The 20,588-nt window shown below is 42.3% G+C and overlaps 1 protein-coding gene across 1 annotated transcript in view; it reads left to right on the top strand.

Annotated features, from left to right (window-relative positions):
- OBSCN (obscurin, cytoskeletal calmodulin and titin-interacting RhoGEF) overlaps positions 1-20,588 on the top strand; it is a 141,641-nt gene that overhangs the window by 112,879 nt on the left and 8,174 nt on the right. Inside the window, exons 80-95 of the mRNA XM_088534760.1 lie at positions 3,664-3,921; positions 5,342-5,465; positions 5,764-5,897; positions 6,150-6,262; positions 7,520-7,688; positions 8,163-8,244; positions 9,055-9,255; positions 9,776-9,836; positions 10,571-10,648; positions 10,785-10,957; positions 11,754-11,780; positions 12,274-12,426; positions 13,174-13,219; positions 13,767-13,844; positions 15,285-18,957; positions 19,686-19,808. Of these exons, the coding sequence (XP_088390886.1) occupies positions 3,664-3,921; positions 5,342-5,465; positions 5,764-5,897; positions 6,150-6,262; positions 7,520-7,688; positions 8,163-8,244; positions 9,055-9,255; positions 9,776-9,836; positions 10,571-10,648; positions 10,785-10,957; positions 11,754-11,780; positions 12,274-12,426; positions 13,174-13,219; positions 13,767-13,844; positions 15,285-18,957; positions 19,686-19,808 (5,493 nt within the window). The remainder of the gene's footprint in view (positions 1-3,663; positions 3,922-5,341; positions 5,466-5,763; positions 5,898-6,149; positions 6,263-7,519; positions 7,689-8,162; positions 8,245-9,054; positions 9,256-9,775; positions 9,837-10,570; positions 10,649-10,784; positions 10,958-11,753; positions 11,781-12,273; positions 12,427-13,173; positions 13,220-13,766; positions 13,845-15,284; positions 18,958-19,685; positions 19,809-20,588) is intronic.

Raw genomic sequence — 20,588 nt, forward strand, 5'->3', positions numbered from 1 at the left:
CTGTTTTTGAAAAACAACACTTTTACTTACACTGTTCATTTTATAATCAAACAATACAATGTAGATATATTAATGTTTTTCAGATATTGCACTGTATATTGGAAAATAGCAGACATACAACATGGAAATCCTTTTAAAATGGATAAAAAAATTCTTTCTTATTGGAATGATTCTGATCTCAGTTTTTTCCAGAATCAATCCTGACTAATTCCACAGGACTAAGTGGTTTTGATTCATTTTTATGTAGATGCTGCTGAGAAAAGAATCTATCCTCTAATAGCCTTTAAAAATAAAATATTCATCCGTAAGGCAGATCCAGATGTAAAAAGTAATGTGGAGGTTTCCTCCTGATCTGGTTGATGCTCCTTTTGTTTTTTAAACAAGATGAAAGTTGTCATTAAGATGGTCATAGAAGAAATAACTATATTTCAGGTCATTAGTTCAAAGAAATTAACACCTGTTTACATTTTCTTTTGAAATCTAAGCAAAAGAGAATTAATTGAAAGGAATTTTTTTAAAAAAATCCTAGGTAAGACTGTTCAAAAACTGAAAGGTTTATGAAAAGTCTGTTATATTTATTTTCAAAATATTTTCCTAGAGATTAATACTTAGGCTTGTAAGTGATTAAACTGTGTAGATAACTAATGAGACGTGTGGGGATTTATTTTGTGTAGGTGAAAACGTACAGGTGTATTAAAAATTTTAATACAAAGAATGTTTTAATTTTCCTGCAGGAATTATAACAAACTAATTCCTGCAGGAAAAGAAAAGAAAACCTCAGTTGTCATGAGCTACAAAACAACAGGGTAAAAAAAAAAGTGAATTGCAAGATATGTTCGATGCTGAATTGATACCAATAAATGTTTTGCGTTATCTATTACTTAATTTACTGGATTTCTGTGTTTTTGTTTATTCACGGTGCTGTACCAGCTAGTCCACTTCTGCCATTGACCTCAGCAGGAGGTAGTTTGTAAGAACTTGAGAGCGTTCATTTAGTTGGGCTCTAGCTGCAATTTTTAGGGACAGTTCTGGAGGTGTTGAAGCAGAAGAGCCTGTTTTTCAGGGTAGTTCAGCCTCAGATTTCAGGTTGGATGACTTTGGGCAGCGCTCATCCCTTTACACCCTTCTTCAGGGCTGAACTGGAACTTCAAAATAGGCATCCATGTTGTGTTGCTGGCTAGGGGCCTAGGAGAGACAGAGGGACAGAATGTTTCCATATATCATTTTGGCACAGGAAAATACCTGTGTGCCATACCGTGACGTTAATTTGACTTACCTAAATTCAAACTCCTCATTTTGATAGCATGATTCTTGGTACCATCACTAAGAGGAAAGGGGTTGGATTAGCAGCATGGGGAAGCTCTGGATCGTGCGGTAGCTCATGGGTCATAAATGTTGGATAACCTCTGCCTCATCGGTTCTCTTAACTTGAGCTTAAAGCACCACTGGTTCGACCTGGAGGTGCACGTGTCTGATGCAATGTTGACTTTGACCGAATTGTGCTTGCCCCACAGTCACTACAGTGGTTAACAACTGTCAGCAACATCCCACTGGCTCACATATATTTCATATAAAACATTTTTGCCCCATTCTGATGGTGTTATACCTATTTGCCCAGGGAACAAAGAGGAAGTATATCCAGTTGCAAAAACATTTAATTGACATGGACATTTAATGGCCATAATTAAATTAATCCTAATCAAATTGAAATATATTTTCTCCCTGAGATATTGAGTGCTTCCTTTATTTCCTGATGGTTCAGCTATTAGCAGCTGTCCAGCTCATAGGACAGCAGCAGCTCGCAGCAACCACAGTAGGAGCATCAAGGAATCACAAGGTTTATGCAGAAAAATATTTAAGCATCTTCCATCCAGATCTGTGCTGATGAACAGTGATGGGTTGGTGGGACATGAAGTGACCAAAACACCAATACCTTTTTTTTTTTTTTTTTTTTTCTCTCTTTTTGCATCAGCAGGCCCAGAATTGAAATCTTGCTCATGAGGAAGATAATAAAAACAAAAATCCAATGAGATGTGCCTGCCTGATGCAAAGGCAGACTTTAACTTTCACCTGCTGAGGTCCGTAATGAGAATTCCTTTTCCCAAGGAGGGGAAAGGAGCAGAATCAAAATAGGAGTTTCCTCTGTGTAAATAGCATCACACAAGTCAGGGCCAAACCTAAAATCAAGTGAAGGCTGTGAGAATTGAGCCTGTTTCTGCAGCAGAATTTCTTTTGTTTCTCCATTTGAGATTTTGTTCTGACAAACCTCCCAAAGTAGAACATCTGACTTTTTATGTTTATTAAAAAATCCCAACTTCAGGAAAAACATCTGAGCTTCTCATAGGATAAGGATGGACAAACTCTAGGAAAATTTAAAAAAAGCAAGGAGAAGTATTTGTTTTCTGAGATAGTTCTGTATAGGTTTGGACTTGGCAGTGTCGTCATCGTGGTCATTTGCCACTCATTATCATTTCTCCTAACAACTAGAAACTCACTTTATGGGCGTTTTGGTGGACATCTGCAAGGTGGGAATCACATTTCCTTGTTTGTATGCAAGTGTCCTTATATTTTCTGTTGACATAGTCTCAGGAGCTCTCCTTGCATGTTGACTGTAGAGCTGGGATTGTGGAACTTGCAAAAAAAGCAACCAGAATGCTTTTTCTACGAACTGCAGGAAGATTTTTCTTTCTTATTTCTATGGAAAATATTTTTTAAATACTAAAAGCTTCGGCACCAAAACAGGGTATTTTAAAATAAAGCTTTTTAACCGGTTTTGTCATAACGCAAAATATGGTTTGAATTATCCCTCTTTCTTTGCAAGCCACCTCAGGGACATGATGAGAAATCTTAATCTGGCACGGATTTCATCTGTTTTAATGTGTATTTGAGGATATTGCTAGATACTGTCTCTTCCTTTGTTGCAGCTTATCAAGATTAGTGGAAAAGTCTTGGGCAGGAGAGATTGGACTAGATTATCTCTTGAGGTCGCTCTCAATCTGTATAACCCTATTCTGTCCCAATCCTATCCATCTTCTTCTGACAGTGCTGGTTGGGAATGAAACCATGGTATTTGTTCATGGAGTGGATGTGCTGCAGGTTGAGCAGTCATTTATTTGTGTCAAAAGCTTTGGTCTTCTCTCTGCCCTCAAGGCTTTGAGTTTCTTGAGTTTCTTTCTGATACCCACCAGCTGACATGGCCTCTACAGGGCCTTGCAATGGCACAGTCTTGTACAATACTCACATTTCAGCTGGTTACTCTGGTACCTGCTCACTCCTCCTTCCCCTTCTCTACTGGAGTAACGTTATCCTTGCACATAAGGTTCCATATCAGCACAATAGGGCACAGCTGGGTTTAACCCCCTGGTCTTGAAAGGGGTATTTTTGTCGGAGCAGCCCACGTAGAGTTGAGTGTGGAGCTGGCCTCCTTGGCTCCTTGTTACCACCCATGTTCAGCAGGTCATCTGGTGGGAGGCCAACGTTGTCCACAGTATGGTGCTGAGCTCCTTGTTGCAAGTCCTAGCTAGCCTAGTTGCTGGGTTTTTTGGCTCTAGGGGTGGGGAGAAGGGCAAAACTGCAAATGTTTCCTCGGGGTGAGATGGATGAGATGATAGTGATCCGTTCCTTTTGCTTTGGAGAGAGAAAAGTTGTTCTTCTTGTCTGTAGGAGAGACTTCCCTACAGTCAGAGACGGAAACTTCTGTCCAGGCCTCGCTTGAACGCGCCGATAAGGAGATCAAGACAGCTCTGAGGAAACTTGTGGATTCAGCATCGCTGCTTGTGACTCTCCCGGCAGGAGCAAGAGGTGGAGCTGGTGGTCTTGGTCTTCTCGAGTCCGTGCCTTCTGCCTGCCAAGAAACGGGAACTGGTCCTCCTCTGATAGTACATGAAGCCAGTACCCAAACCCAAATTACTGCAGGGCATGGTAGGTCTGGAATTAAGCTGGAAAATGCCTTGTGGAAGGAAAATCAAGAGAAACAAAAATGCTAAACTCGCCAGTATTTTTTTGTGTTTTTTTTTTTGTTTGTTTCTTTGTATTCTGAAGCTGCAGGTTGAGAACCTTCAGACACCACAACAACCTGGGGCTGTGGGCTGGGGTTAGGCTGGGCAGAAGCTTTGCTTCATATCTGAGCAGTTTTTAGTCTGACACCTGTCTGCAGTGGGATAGAGGATATTTCCAATTCTGGAACTTTTAACCTGGACTTGTTGAAATGTTTTAAGATTTTTTTTTTCTATTACATTTTCTGAAGTTATTTGGTTTGGTATTTGCTGAGATAAGAGAAGGATGGTTGGGGTTTTCTTTCTCTTTTTCTTTATTATTTATTTATTTACTTACTTATTAGCCATTAGCAAGCTAGAAATTTGCTTAACACCCCCTTATCAGCTGCCATGGATTTTCTAAAATCTTGGGCATAACAACTTCACTTGCATTTCACTAGCACTGAAGATTTAATAGATTATTCAGCAGTTGCCCTGTGATTAAAATGCATGATGTGTGTGATTATGCCTTGCCAGGAGAGTCTGGGTTTCATGTCTGTGTTTCTTTTAAAAAGAACAACTTGTCTGAATAGCAACTGTTCATGTCAAGTCAGAATAACTGGCTTTAAACAATGTGACCTAAAAAGAACATTGTCAAGTAGCCTTCATTCTATAGAGTCCAGATGCTGTTTAAAAGATGGAACGTTTTTGTATAAAATTGAACAGGAAGAGAGAGATTTCATGGAATCCTGGAATAGGACAAATTATTAATTTATAACTAAATGGAGCAGTTTTTCAATCTTTTCACTTGAAGGTGTTATTGTCACGGGAAATTTTTTTAATAAATCGGAGACTTGACAACTGTCCTTTATCACACACTTTCTTTCAGAAAGAGGCAAATATTTCCATAGCACAGGCTATAGGAAAGCACAAGCACGTTTCCTGTCCACTTGTGCTCTCTGATCCTACCAGGCATGCTGTGAATAACCATGTTTTTCATGCTCTTAGAGCTGTTCTGGAAGTTGCTGCTTTTTTAACATTTCCCTTTCAGTCAACATGATTCTTATTGTGTCCCCACTGGCTGCCTTTCCTATTTGTGCCTCTTAGTGTGTCCTCAACAACAAGTTGGTTTTGCCCAGCCACTGGTGTTTCACCATTCAGTCTGTCAGATGTTCAGTCCTTTTACTGCATGTCGTCTTCTCAAAACTGCCAAATTCTACTCTTAGCTCCAGTGATTGCACTTGTTTCAAACCAGATAAGGCCTTTTGGACATTAAGGCAGAGTGGAGATGGTCTCCAAAGACTTGCTCTGGTTTCGAGAGTGCCTTCATCACTGACATGTCAACCTTGCCTTGTTTTTGCTGCCAGACAAAGCACAAAGCCAAATTCCAGCTGAAGGACCAAGTGCAACAAAACCTGGGCCTGGTCCTTGCCCCAGAGATACGGCTGCTGGAGCAGAAGGTACTCAGGAACGCACAGTTCCCATTGGCAGGTAAATACAGATCCTGCACACACATTTCTGAACATGCCGGGCTGTGTTGTAAGAGAAACAAGTTGTAGATAAGGGGGTAGGTGGTGACTCTAGCTGATTCTTTTGTGTGTAGTGTAATCCTTAGACTCCTGTTGACTTTCGTATCGTGCAAGAAGGATGGATAAGGCTGGGGAAAAAAATCCCCAAGGGAAATCTTGTATTAAATTTAAGCAATAATGATTAAATTGAGAGTCTAATCCTGTATCTGTGTAGTTGTGTGTGACTGTGTCATGATATTTATTCTTGGTCTTTTTGAAAGAACATCACCAGCCACAGGGGCAGGAGACTGGTATAGAAGAGAAGGAGATGTGGTCTGGGATGTGCACAGCGAAGTTTATATTGAGACCACGGAAAGAACGTGTGTGTATAAGACAGAGGAGAAGACTCCAACAAGTAAGGAATGACCTTGTTTCCCTCCCCTCAATTCCATGATTGTCCCTTCATCATCTTTTTTGTTGATATCTCTCAATGTCTGTTTTCTAAAGTATTTGTATTTCTTGAGCAGTTACTATTTATTAAACTAAGAATAGCACATGACAATAAACAGGAGGGCTGGAAATCACATTTGAATAGCTTGTCTTTCATCAGCAGACCATGAATAAAGTTACAGTATTGTGATGGCCACAAAACTTTGTCTCTCACCAGGTGCTCCCTACATGCAAGTGACAATAGAAGATGTGCAAGTGAATTCAGGGGAGTGTGCCAAATTTCAGGCAGTGATTGAAGGAAACCCTCAGCCTACTGTTTTGTGGTTTCAGGTAGGTGAAAATATTTCCCTCACAGGGAATAAGGACCACAGACGTGATTATAGAGCAGGATATTTGTAGGGAATTTCTTTTTATTCTTTCATCTTATGCCTTTTATACTGAGTCGGGGTCAATGCCTGTAGACTGTGATACAGCTATTTCAAATCTGCTGCAGTTTTCTCCTGAATCAACAGATGCCTCTTGAGTGTTGGAGATATTTTTTCAAGTTTCTCTTTCATATATTCACAGACTAGTTAAGATTGGAAGGAATCTCTGGAGATTGTGTAGTCCAAGACTGCTTCTCAAGAGCTAGAGCAGGTTGCATAGGGCTCTGTCAAGTTGGGCTTAGAATCCATGCTCTTCAAGGATGGAGACTCCAAAACTTCTCTGGGCAATCTGTTTAATGTTGAACTACAGTTAAAAAATGTTCAGTGAAAAAATGTTTCTTATGTCCAGACAGAATTTCCAATGTTAAAAGTTCCCTTTCATGAGAGGACGACGTAGGAACATCACAACCACTCATCTTGACCTGTGTTGTCTTCAGTGTCACTGCAGCCCCTTCAGTAGGGAAGATCTTTATGAGCAGAAAAGGGAGAGGTGCTACCAAGATGCCCGAGAGCTGCCAAGATGTGTGCTGCAGTTCTGGGATCAGGCATCAGGGTCAAATTTTGTTTCAGTGTAACAAGGATCAGCTCAGAGACCAAATTTTAATCGGGGAAAATAATGTAGTCTAAATTTATCTGTTTTAAATTTCATCAGGAATTTTATTGCCCAGTCAGGCAGTCTAACAGGATCCTTCTGCAAATCATCATCATCTGCTCTGTGTAAATTGTGTCGTCCCACTTCCTACCACCAAGTCTCCTTTTGGGTCACATATGACTATACCAGGCAGCACAAGTGCCAGCACAAGCTGGAAACCAGGCAGGAGTTATGTAGATGTTCTCTGTGCTCCCATGGCTTGGCTGCCTCCTGCATGATGCCCTGGGAGAACTGCAGGGTAAACCACATAGCCCTGAAGGTCTCCCCGAAGCTTTTTCCCTTATGAATGGGATGTTAAACAAAACTGATAATAAACAACCTGAAGCTGAACATCACTTAGCTGTGGGGGACTTCTTCAGCCAGCATTTTATTAGTGAGATTTGCTAGTCTAAATGCTTAAAATTGGTGAGATTTGCTTTAGCCCCACTGGTGTATCTCATACTATAAACAGAGGGAACATTTATTTCTGTCTAGGTTTTCAGTGCCCAAATGTCATTTTTTTTCTCTCAGGGCACTTCCTTGTTGACAGAGAGCCACAGGATCCACCAAGTGAAGGAAGGAACAACATATTGCTTAGTCCTGGACAATGTTGTCCCAGAAGATGGTGGTGTTTATACCTGTGTTGCCAAAAATGCCGGAGGGGAGGTTTTATGCAAAGCAGAGCTTATCGTACATGAAGGTAACTTAATCCTTTCAGCTCTGTGAGATGCTTTCAACAGTATTGCAAAATATATTCTGTCTCAGTCTATTTTTCTGGTGCCCATATTTCTGCTTGGCATTTGCATTCTACCAACACAGTAAGATCCAGTGAGGGTAAATATTTAATAAACTAAATCTATGAAGAAATAAGGTTTTTTTTTCTTTTTTTTTTTTTTTTCCTTTTTTTGAGATTACATGATGAGTTGATGCAATGGACCCCAGAGGTAAGTGGGGCCATACCTCTGGTGTTTCACACTTTCTCCTGGCTCTTCTGATTCATGTTGGGTGAAGTTACAGCCCAAAAAGTCCGTGTTGACAGACTATTGTGTCCCAAAGCTTAGAGAAGGGTCCTGATAATTTTCCATGCCTTATGTTGTCCTCTGAGTTTTGCACACTGTTTGCAAGGCATTATAATCTGTGTATTAATCCTTACATTTTCTTTTTGTTGCCAAAGTTAAGAAAGACCAAGCAGCAAAGAAGGTGGCCACCCGAAGAAAACTCCACTCTGTCTATGAAGTTAAGCAGGAGATTGGAAGGTAAATTAGTTTCCCAGCTTTAGAGCATGCTTGCATGGGAATATTGAACTTCTCATCTGAGCTACTGCTTCGATATAGAGCAAGTTGTTGTCTAAAGAGTCTGAGAGTCAGGAGCACCCGTGTCTGCTTTCTGAGGAGTGTTGGGAAGAGTGCTGGTGCTGTCTAGGCAAAGTGATGCCCAAAGTGCACCCAGGGAAGGATGCCCAAGGCGTGAACCTGAAGAGCTCTCACAGAGAAAACCCAGGAGCCTCCTTGTAGTACCTGCGTTTGCTGAGTGGGACAGCAGCACCGTGACAGGCACCTGCTGGCCCACAGGGATGAGGCCAACGTGTGGTGACTCCTCTAATTTCCAGCTTCCACTGGAACTAAAAACAGCAACATCTGACAAGATAGTTGTGGTATTCGGGGACAACCCTGCAACCAGCTGGTTGTATTATCCTCTGGTACCAGTCTGTTTCAATGGGGCTGCAGGTTGTGGTGGACACACAGTTGAAACCCTCAGGTGATATTAGCATCGGAGCTCCACAGTGATGTACCTGCAAGCCCCATGTCATCCAAGCCCCACTTCCATCTAACAGACTGAGCAAGCAAGCCTGCGTCACCTGAAACAGCTTTTTCTCTCCTTAGAAAGTGTTTTAGTTTTGGAGGCAGCCAGGAGAGGGCAACGTTGCCTTGCACGCAGGAAAATCAGCTTGTTATTTTGGAGAGTTTAAGACCTTAACAGTAGGCTGGGACTTGGGAAGGTCTGCAGCTGCTGTATAAGGGCTTTGAATCAAGTCTGAACAGGGCTTATCCTTTAATTTTACACAGGGGCTGCTTCAGCTTCGTGAAACGAGTTGTGCATAAAGGGAACAGAGTGTCCTGTGCTGCCAAGTTCATACCTCTGCGAAGCAAAACGAAGGCTCGAGCGCATCAGGAGAGGGATATTCTGGCGCCTCTGTCCCATGACAGAATCACCAGGCTGCTGGACCAGTTCGAAACACGGAAAACCCTGATTTTGATCCTGGAGTTGTATCCTTTTCCATGCTTCTTTTCTGCAGAGGCTGGGAAGTACTGCTGGGCCTGTTCAGCCTGGAGAAGAGAAGGCTGAGAGGGGATCTAATGAGTGTCTATAAGTACCTCAAGTGAGGGAGTGAAGAGGATGGTGCTGGTCTCTTTTCAGTGGTGGCCACCGACAGAACTAGAGGTAATGGCCACAAACTGAAGCACCAAAAGTTCCACAGGAACTTAAGGAAAAATTTCTTAACAGTGAGGGTGCCAGAGCACTGGAACAGGCTGCCCAGAGAGGTTGTGGAGTCTCCTTCTCTGGAGATCTTCCAAACCCGCTTGGACGCAGTCCTGTGCCACGTGCTCTAGGTGACCCTGCGTGTGCAGGGGGGTTGGACTAGATGATCTCTAGAGGTCCCTGCCAACCTTAAGCATTCTGTGATTCTGTGATTCTATGATTCTACTAGGCAGACCTCACTGGTGAATAACAGAACAAAAATGAGGATTTAACTCTAGCTGCATTTTCCCTTAATGCCATTGCAAGGTGCTCCAGCGAAGAGCTCCTCGACCGTTTGTTCAAGAAGAGCGTCGCCACGGAAGCAGAGGTAATCTTCTCTCATTCCAAAATCCAGAATTGGTGGGTACCACCTTGCTTCTCCTTCAGCAAAAAGCAGCTTCCAGCTGCATTTTCAGCATCAGGATTATCTTTATGAGTCAGTGATAATCTGTCAAAACAGAGTCAATATTTTTAAAATTGGCTGCTTTCATTACTAGATTTTCTTAGCGAAATGACTAGAAACAGCCAGTGGTTTTGAACATATGCATTGCATCCAGCCTAACATAGATTCTGCTTTTCTATTACCATTCTCATTTTCTTGTCCTCTGTCAGGTAGAGCTCCTGTATCTTGTGGGTTTTTTTGTTTGTTAGTATTTTTTTTTTATTTGTGACTTTACTTGTGTCTGGTCCCTTACAGTCTCCACACCAAGCTGAGATGATGGGTTCTAAAGTTTTTGAAGATCCTGTATGCTCAAAGAGCAAAAGGCTTCCTATCACCCAAGGTGTCATAGCCACGTTTTCCATAGATACTGCTAAAATTGACTTTTTCTTAGAAATACTTTGAGACAATGTCACTAGGCACACCTTCATTCCATATGATAATACTTGGTTCACATTTTATTTTACATACAAAGGCTAATCTAAGAAGTTCATTCCAATTTTTAAAATATTTCTAGTTCAACCTCTGCTTCTTCACACATACAAAAGATGGCTGGAATCAGGAAGCTTCTTCAGTTTAAATTGTTTAATGATTAATTGTTGAATAACTGATTTCATTTTTAGGTCAAATTGTATATCAGACAAATTTTGGAAGGAATCAAGTATCTTCATGACAACAACATCCTTCATTTGGACATTAAGGTAATGTGCAATGGCAAGGCACTTGTTGGTCAGGGAATTGGTGTTCCTTATTTGAATTATTTTTATTTGCAACCTAAAATACTGCTGTCTTTTAACAACAACAACAAGAAAAAAACCCTTTTGTTTTCTCTCTTAGCCTCTGAATATCCTCATGGTTTATCCCGAAAGGGAAGACCTCAAGATCTGTGACTTTGGATTTGCTCAGAAGATCACTCCATATCAGCCTCAGTACAGCAAATATGGGTCTCCAGAGTTTGTTGCCCCAGAAATTGTCTCCCAGTCACCAGTGTCAAAAGCAACTGATATCTGGTAACTGGCATCTTTTAAAATAAATTTAGTGCTTAAATAGCATGAATTTGGACCTCCAGATTAAAATAGATGTTTCCTTGAGGATATGTAATTCATCCTTAGGGTAATTTACTGCAGTGTGATACAGAGAGTTGGTTGTGCAGAAATGTTTCTATTGATCATATTTGTAATGTTTGCAATATGCCATCTTCTTACAGGTATAAAAATGGCATTAATGGTTGCATTATGCTGTAGGTTGGTAAAGCTAGTGAAATTAATAAAGCAGTCTCCATTAATCTTTTCTTAGATAAATAGAAGAGTCAAAATAAAAACCGATAACTGAAAGTAGACATTGGGAATCCAAGACACATCAGGGCACTTTAGAGATTCTTCTGTCTGGTTTGGTCAACCATTATTGAACTGAGCTAATTAATTACAGCTAGTTAATGCCAAGGAGCATTCTAGAGAAGGTGATCTTTGTTACCGAGGCACTAATTAGAGAGGATATTCCTAAGAGGGTTAAAAAAATAAAAATAAAAAACAAGCAAAGTCCAAAATACATTTAATGCATTTCAAGTCTTCTATGTATACTTTAAAAACAGAGGAATGCTCAAGACCAATTTTTAAAAATACTGTTCTGATCACAATCAAATGTTTAATGCTATATAGCTGTAATTTCAGCTAAAGAGAAAAGAAAATCAATAGCTTTGGGGATTTATTTTCCCTTGAAAGGTGAGCAAGTGATGGGAAAAGGGGGCTGTGTGTTTGCAAAGGAGGGAGAAACAGTGACTGACTTGAGTGTTCCCTTTCTCCTCAGGGCTGTTGGAGTCATCACATACCTAAGGTAAATCACCCTGCTTGAAGAGACTCATTCAATACCCTTTAGCCCCAGGTCAGTCAGAGCCTCTAGCACCTTCAATGGAAGTATCTGAGTGAGGGAGCAATGGCATTCCTTCCACGAGGAGGGCAATTCCTCACGTTTTCTCCTTTACTCTTTCCAGTTTGGCGAGGACTTTGGTGAGACTTCACAGACTCTCTCATGAGGCAGCTTCAGTTTTCTCCTTGCCCATTGGAGCAGCCACCTTTCTGTAGCTAGCTGTGCAAAATCAAGCCTTTAATTGGTTATGTGAGAAACAGGAATAAATAACTCCATCAAGTGCCTTGTAATTGGGCTGAAAAATTCTCAGTGAGTGAACATGCAGTTCACCAGTATTGTGTCCAATGCATTAAGTCCCTCAGGCACTTCAAAGCTCTGTGTAAGCATTTGTGTTTCTTTCAGTCCAGTGGCAAATAAGGGTCTAAATTCCATCTCTTTTTACTTTATGCTGTTAAATAAGCCTAACATGCAAGTCTCCGTTTGCTGGGGAGAACGACAGAGGAACCCTTCTAAATATCCAGAATGGTGAAATTTCCTGGACCCTTCCTGATTTCGTTCACTTGAGCGAAGATGCAAAGGATTTTGTAAGACGGATCCTCCAGCATCGCCCCGAGTGAGTGCCTTTCTGCGCTTCCTATGCGTAGGGTGCCAAGACTCAGCAGCTCAAGCAGAGCTGCGGTGGTTTTACAAAGTAAAACCTGCATGAGCCGAGCTTCTCTATGCCCCAATCCCAACTCTTCTTCATTCGTTGCTCAAGAAACGCTTGCCTGCGGATTGCAAAATGAATCTGCTTCTGTAAGGTGATGGCCTTGCTCCCAAGTCGCTCCGGGCAGAGGAGTTTCTGAAAACCTGGAAAAGTGTGGAAAGCATTAGCAACTACCTGAGGTCAAGGGGGTTGTGTAGGAATTGCATAATATGATCCACGCTTGTAAAGCACTTTTTAAGTACAGGAGTAGGCTTGAAGGCATGAATGCTTGCCTTTATTTTCATTTATATACTTTTTGTCTGGTGCCAGAAATATTTTTTGCTCTTGTCACCTGCGAGGTGGTGTCTCTCAGGACCTGCTCTTGACTGTCTTATAGAGGCTGTCTGCGAAGGGCCATGGGGAACCTTTAGTCAGGGAGCCTGAACACAAGAAATCTTTCCAATATTGAAAAAAGAAAGGTCGTGCTACGTTATGGTAGTGTTGGATGGAAAGACTCAGTGCTGGCTTTGCTCCAAAGCATCAGCACAAAGCCATACCCAGATTTGTGTGCTTGTGTACGTGCACGCGTCCATGCAATGAGGGCAACTCTCTGGAGAGTCTTGCTATGGTTCTTTAAAGTGACTTGCTAATAAAATGGTGATCTTTTATCTCTAGAGCCAGGCCTAGCGCTTTGGACTGTCTATCCCACAAGTGGTTCATGGTAAGTCTTGGTTCTTCATAGAATCATCAAATGATTGAGGCCCTGGAGGGGCAGCTCTCACTGTCCTACACAGAAGCTCAGGCCCAGCTTTCTGGAAGTAAAAGTCACTTTGTGTTTCCTTGCTAGGATTTCTGTCCTTTTCAACAAGGACATTCCTATGATGTGAGCAGACATAATGTGTCTGTTTTGAAACTGTCTTTGCAGAGAAAAAGTGTGGTTTATATTCAAATGCCTGGAATCTATAGTGTAGGGGAGAAGGTGGGGTTTTTTGTTTGTTGTTTTACTTTTATTTATTTATATATCTTTTAAGAATTGAATTCACTTATGCATTGGACAGGGCTTGCTCTTATCCTGAAAAGCTGCTCAATGTTTTCTAAGTTCAGCTATGAGGGGGATTCTGGGATTGGTCTATTATAATGAAACAAGTGAGTATTTAAATTAAACAATTTCGGAGTGAAGGAATTCTAAAAACTTCTCAGGATACAAGCTCAGGACTTTTTAATTAATCTTTTTTGGCTCATTCTGCTTTTAATTTCATTTTTGACAGCATAATCTCCCCCTTGAAGCAGCTCATTTCATTAATACCAAGCAGCTCAAATTCATTGTGGCTCGGAGCAAGTGGCAGGTATGTTTTGTATGTACCGATGTTTTTTTGTCTTTCTAGTATTTTTTTCGACTGTGCTTACATCTTTTGTAGTCTTTTGGGCTAGGACAGTGAGTGCAGCAGAGATCTTCTCAGGTGGGCTTCGAAGGGGGAATAAACCCTGAGCAGAGCGCTCAATGGATGGAGGTTATCCAGACTGTTACTGCAGATGTGGGTTGTGTACTGAGGTCTTCCAGTAGGCTCTGAAACAGGACTAAGACACCTGCATTTAGGTGTGTACATATAAGTTAAATGTGCAAAGTCCTGCTGACATCAGTGAGGCCAGCAGAGCCTCTCCTCAGTTATCAGATGTCCTCACATAACACCAGTCCCTTTGTTAACTGTGCATGACTCTGATAAGGTCATAAGCTAATGTTTCTAAAAGTCTTGTTTAAAATAGTTTATAATGTTTATGATAGTGTAATGTTTATAATAGTCCTCTAAGTGCTATTAGGATGCTCATTAATTATAGAAATCACCCATGAACCTGTCATTAAATTTTGGCTTTTCCTCTGGGATTTTTTTTTTGAGGGAAAGGGGGTATTTTTGACATTCATGCACTGTGCTGCTTGCCATTTTAAGCATTTTGTTTCCTTTCTAATTCTTGTACTGTATACTTGTGTGAGAGCAGAGAGATTTCACAGAAATATGCAGGTATAGTGTAAAGTAGGGTTCTGAAATGAAAGCAGCTGAAGAACATACATGTACTAAATGATCTGCTCTAATGACAGTACCTATAGAATACACAGCTGTGTCTATGTTAGCTACCCTAGCCTGTCTTTGTAATCAGTAGTGTATTATAGAGAGGTCCTAAGAAGATTCCTCTTTTCCTGAAAGATGTCTAAAATAACCAGGTTATCGACTTCTGAAGATGTGTGTTTCTCTCTGTTGGCTGTGAAGGAAGACCTGCTGCTCAGTTTTAGCCAAGGTGTCTTACACATCAGAAGGGAGAGCAGGTGAATCCCACCTCCTACAGTGTGCCAGGTCTTCTGTTGGCTGAAGTCATTATAGATTGTGCTGCAGTGAATGTAATTAAGGCCATATATTCCAAGCAGGCTCTCATGAGATGTCTTCAATTAAAACTGAGATACTTATATCTCAGCTTTTTCCTTGCGCTTTGAAAAACCAAATTTTCTTTGAAAAAATCTTTGAATTTTCTTTGAAAAATCTCAGACAAGGTCCTGATTCTCCATTTACTACTGGAAGTATGTCCCCTAAAGATAATATAGTTTCACCTTTGTGAATGAGAGAAGAGATTGATTCAGAGAGCAAATAAGGCCTAAGCCTACTCTCCTAAACCTACTGACCCCTAGTTTGTGGGGTCTTTAAGAATGCAGAAGATCATTTTTCTGTGTTTGCTTTTACCATATTCACAACTATGATTGCATCTCGATTCTGTTGTCTTTTGGTTTGTTTTTTCAGCGGTCTCTCATGTGCTATAAATCCATACTGGTAATGCGATCCATTCCAGAAATCCTAGAAAGGACTCATGACAACACCTCCTTGGCCATCTCCCGACATCTTATTGAAGAAAGCACTTCCTCCAGTACAAGTGGCTCCTCTTCGGACAACGAGAATTCAAACTTCCCCAAGAAGAGACACTTCGGCTCTACTCCTGAACTGCATTTTTCCATCTTTGATGCACCAGACAGTCAGGAATCTCCAAAATATGCAAGTGAAGAGCAGCACTCCAAAGTCTTGATCCCTCCAGTAAAGCCCATGAGGAGGAAGTATGCTTCCATGAAAAGTGAGGTTGGGGACAGATCACCTACAGAAAGCAAAGAGCTCATGGCAAGTACCTTAGGACGGAAAGAGGAGGGACTGCATCGCAAACTTGGAGATGAAGGAGCAGAGCAGTCCTCCAAAACTGATGCAACTGAACATTCCTCAAGGAAGATTTCCATAGATGACACGTCAGGTCTACATCAGAAAGAGAAAACAGACACGTTTTTATCTAATCAGGACAAAATTGAAAAGACTGGGGATGGGACAGAAAAGCCGCCTATATGTGTTCCAAGACAGAGTGTCATTAAAAGCACTTTCTACAGCCAAGCAGCAGAGCTTCCTGTGAGGGGCTCTTCCTCTCCAGGCAGAGAGCTCAGAAGGCACTTGGACAGAGCCAGAAGGACTTTCCGGAAAGCTGGTTATCCAAAGGTGCCCCTCAGTGGTCTCCGTGAACCCCTTCTAGAACAGTTTGAGCTGGAAGAAGAGGAAGAGGAAGGTGGAGGGCACAGGGAAAGTCTGCTCGGTGCCTTGACCAAATCAGCCTCGTTTGATACTGCAAGGAAACCGCCACATCCTGCTATTGCCGGCTCTAGCCGAAGCCGTTCCCTGGATGATTACAGGCTGAGGGCCTCCAGATCAGTGAGGGAACAAGATATTTTGGAAGAAGACTACGATATAATATCGCAGGAAACTTGTCCCGAAGGCAGTCACCACTGTGACATTTCTGCTGAGCCAGACAAGGGTTGTTCTGTAGACATCTCAAAGCAAGAGGATGCTAGCAGAACCAGAAAGGCTTGTTCAGAAGAACAACTCTCTCCTTCCACGGAATGTGATGGTCACGGATGCCCAGCCGTTACTGTGCAAAGGTTAGAGAAGCTTCCAGTATCCCCTCATAGGAGTGAGAATAGGAAGCATTTACTTAAGAAGTTAAAAGCTACTCACGTGCAGGAGGAGGAGGATGATTTGGAAGGCAAAAGCCCCATTCTGACTGCTCAGCAATCAGATATAACTGCACCAACAGGTCAAAAGCTTGAAGGCATTCAGGCTAAACCTCTCTCTGGCAGAGAGATTTCTGAGACGGCTCTTCAGGAGGGCGAGCAATTAATTTCAGCTCTTCCACAGCCAGAGACCAACTCCAAGTCAGCCCCTACAAGCAAGAGAGGAGTGTATGTACATCAGGAGTCAAAGCTCTCTGCTGATAGCAGTGACCTCCATCCTGACCTAAAAGGTGAAAGCTACGTTATTAAAAGAACTGCTTCAATTCCACCCTCCAAAGACAAAAGCCAGGAGCATGCACTCCAGAAGGCTTCTGCTCACAGTGATGCTAAGCCTGATCTTCTGGAGCACAAAAGACCTGCTGTTTTAACAAGCCCACAAACAGAAACAGATTCATCTCCAGCGCATCAAGACAAAAGTCAGGAACTTTTTGATCAAGGCATTCCAGCAGCTACTATCTTGGAGGGCAAAGAGCCATGTTTCCAAGCAGTTCTGCAAACAGCTGACAAACACACTCACCAGAAGCTGAAGACCTATAGAGAAGTGCAGTCTTCTGTCTTGGAGGATGAAGAACCAGGTGTTGCAGAGGTTGCTCCATTATCAGCCCATGCCAGTGAAAGCCAAGTGCCCCAAAGTCTCTCTGTTCATGTAGACACAGCATCAGCAGCTCTGAAGGGAAAGAGTCCTGTTGTCCTGAAAGCCCTGCAACCAAAACCAATGCCAACATCCATCTCTAACAGAGCTCACAAAGCAGAACAGGAACAGCCAGCTTATGGCAAGGAGAAGCTTGCTGCTCTGAAGGATGAAAGTTCAGCCCTCGTAGAAACTGTTCCCATTTTGGTCCATGAGGCTGAAATCAAGGGAGTTGAACCCCAGGAAGCTTCTCAGTGCAGTGTCATGGGGCCTGCTGTTCTGGAGGGCAGATGCTTGGCTGGAACTCCTTCATCACAAGATATTAACCTCTATTCAGCCTGTGAGAGTGAAAAACAAGAATATTCACAGCTATCCCTTGGTAGGGAGGTGATATCTGTTGTCTCAGCAAGTGGAAGCCCAACTGCTGGACAGCCTGTCCTTGGTGCTTTCTCCGAGACTGAAGGACAGGCATATGAGCAGCACAAGGCTGCATATCACAGTGGTAAAGTTTCTGCAGCTCTGGAGGCCATGCACCCATGTATTTTAACTGCTTCAGAATGCAAAAGTGCCCCAGCTTCAGTCTATGAGAGAGGACATGAGGAACGCCCTCAGGTCTATGGTGAGAGAAGCAGTGCTGCCTCAGTGACTGGAAACTGTGATGCTAGAAAACCTGTCCCACCATTGCTCCATGAGAATCAAAGGCAGGAGATCTCACATCAGAGGTCGTCGTTTTACAGTGATGAGGAGTCTGCTGCACTGGAGGACTTAGTGGATGAAATGGTTTTGCTGTCTGAAGAGATGAATGTTTGGGCAGAGTCAGTTGGGCAGACTCAGGAGGAATGCAGAAAGCACGTCTCTTCACCCACAGAGATGTTCTACAAAGAGCCTGGTGGCCAAGCACCCACAATAAGTTTATTTCCTTCTGGTGAAAGCAGTAGAGGAGAAGGGTCTGAGATGGATGATATCCCAGAACCCTACCTTGCTGTGCACGAGGAGTCATCTGTGCTGAAAGTAGATGAAACACAAATAATTCCTCATGAGTGTGAGCATCTGGAGGACGTAGCATTTGAAAGCACCAGTTCTAGTCAAGTAAGCATTTCCCAGAGGAATAGTTTGGATTCTGGGGAAGAAAACAGTCAAGTGCCAGTGAGCAAGGACACTGTTAAACACCCAGAAGTGTCTTTGCTGAAAATCAAAGATCTGTCAGATGAAGCACCCAGTCTTGGTAGTGGAACGCCAAAATTTGATATATCAGAGGTAGAGCCGGCCTATTTGAATTTCTCAGATTTGTATGACATTGTCTATTTTCCTTTTGAATTTATGAACTTTAGGAAGCCTCCACCCAAGCCAACTGGTAGACGATTTATACCTTTTAGTGAAAGGGCAAGGTCACCTCCTGCAGGACATTTGCATAAGGAAAAAAGATTGTGCATCAGAGAAGAGGCAGAAGAGAGGAACAAGAAAAACCTTTTGGAAATATCTGAGAGTTCAAAGGCAACCACCCTCTCAGCCATGGGGAAAGGGTCAGAGAGTCATAAGGAAATGTACGGCTCCCAAAAGGACCCAAGTGGTAAGCAGAAAAGCTCCTACAGCAAGCCAGGACTCTTTAAACCCTATGGAAGATCTCACTCCATGGAGCAATCAGTGGAGCAGAGTCTGAAGAAGAAAGTGAAAGCTTCTGTTGCCCATCTTTCAAGAATCCTGAAAGGAAAAACATCACCTGAGAGAGAGGCAGAGGAAGGTCAATATTTCATTTTGTACCTTCTGGTATCTGCTGGTATAACTGAGCTCTGCTAAATCTGCCTTTCTGCATCCTCTGTAGCTTATCTGATGTTCATGTCAAAGGCGGGTTTGGAAATCAGCTGTCCTCAGCTTCACAGAATCACAAAATGGCTGAGGTTGGAAGGGACCTCTAAAGATCATCTAAACCAACTTTCCTGCTAAGGTTGTCCCTTAGCTTTCTGTTGCTGCCCCTTTTGAGGGCAAAGTCAGCTAGACGCTGATGGAAGCAGCTTGTATTCCGCTGCCTTAATTCACACACAAGCAGAGCAATCCCCCAGCTTCAAACCCACTAACAGAATAGCAGTAATGTTGGGAGGTTGGGAGATAGAACACTGATGTTATTTCTGCAGTTATCACCTGACTGTGGCCTCAGTGATAAAACTTTAAAAAGACTGTGTGAAGCTGGTGAAATTATCCCAGGGTCTATACTCAAGTTACTGGTGTTCAGGTCTGGACAAAAGAATCTGTCCTCACTTATCTGCCTGCCCTAGATTTGCCAGCTTCTCACACTACATCATGCTGCTTGTAAAAGCTTTCACAGCTTTTCATGTTAACTAAGGGCTCATTAATAAGGAGGCCTGTGATTAATGAAATATTTGCAAGTGAACTGCAGAACTTTTTGCTGTAAATGTGCATGGTGGGGAGAATAGTGGACTTGAATGAAATTTGTTCCTTCCTTTCTAACAGAGATTGGTGTGCTGGGAAGTGAAGGAGTAGAAAAAGAGCCATTAACAGGAGCTGAAGGATCTTTGAAGAGGAAATCGGGGCTCTCGTCATTCAAGTTACCAAGCCTCATACCAAAGGAGAAAGGTATTCTTCATTGTCTAAATCATCAGCTAATTTTATCATGAGATATCACTATGAATATTACGGTGCAGCTTGAGGCCTGTAGCTAAAGCTGGATCTACATGTCTGTCTTGAGGGTTAACCCATACAAATGAGCCAGACTCCTCTATATCATTACTAGTGTCCCTGCTAAAACTGCCTTGTCATGGGCTTGTTTGCAAATTGGAGCCGTTCTAGGAAGCTACAGCACTGGACCAAACTCGACTTGTAAGCTGTAAAGAGAGGAAAAGGAGTGTCCAAATGCCAGACAGCAAAGGAGGGAATTGTGAAGTTAAATCTCCTCCGTTTCTTCCTTCCAGTGTTGTGCTGGTCTGAAGCCTTCATCCTTGGAACGTCATCACTTGGTTTTGACTAAATATTTAAGCTAAGGCAGTTAAAAAAAAAAAAAAAAAAAAAAAAAAAAACCTCCTGCGGTAGCACATGGACTTCATGTCCTCTGAGGGACTCTGCTGCTGTAGATGTACCAGCAGGGCCGTGCAATGCAGATGTTCTTCAAGACCCTTTCAAGGGTCAGATCTGCCTTACTGTCCATAACCAGATAAATACGTAATAAGCAAAAAAAAAAAAAATCCTAAGGGAAGAATGTGGTATCTAGTGTCTGCAGGAAAGTTTGGGCCATTAGCGAGCTGTCTTGGTCCTAATGTATGGGCAATCACGCTGAGTACATGAGAATGAAGGGAGCCTCTTTATTTCAATGGAGCTTGTACACTAAGTGACCAGGGGATTCTCCAGAAATCCATGATC

This window comes from Tinamus guttatus, unplaced genomic scaffold (assembly GCF_059628265.1).
Source record: "Tinamus guttatus ecotype Peru unplaced genomic scaffold, ASM5962826v1 Tinamus_guttatus_pri_ptg000599l, whole genome shotgun sequence".
Taxonomy (NCBI): domain Eukaryota; kingdom Metazoa; phylum Chordata; class Aves; order Tinamiformes; family Tinamidae; genus Tinamus; species Tinamus guttatus.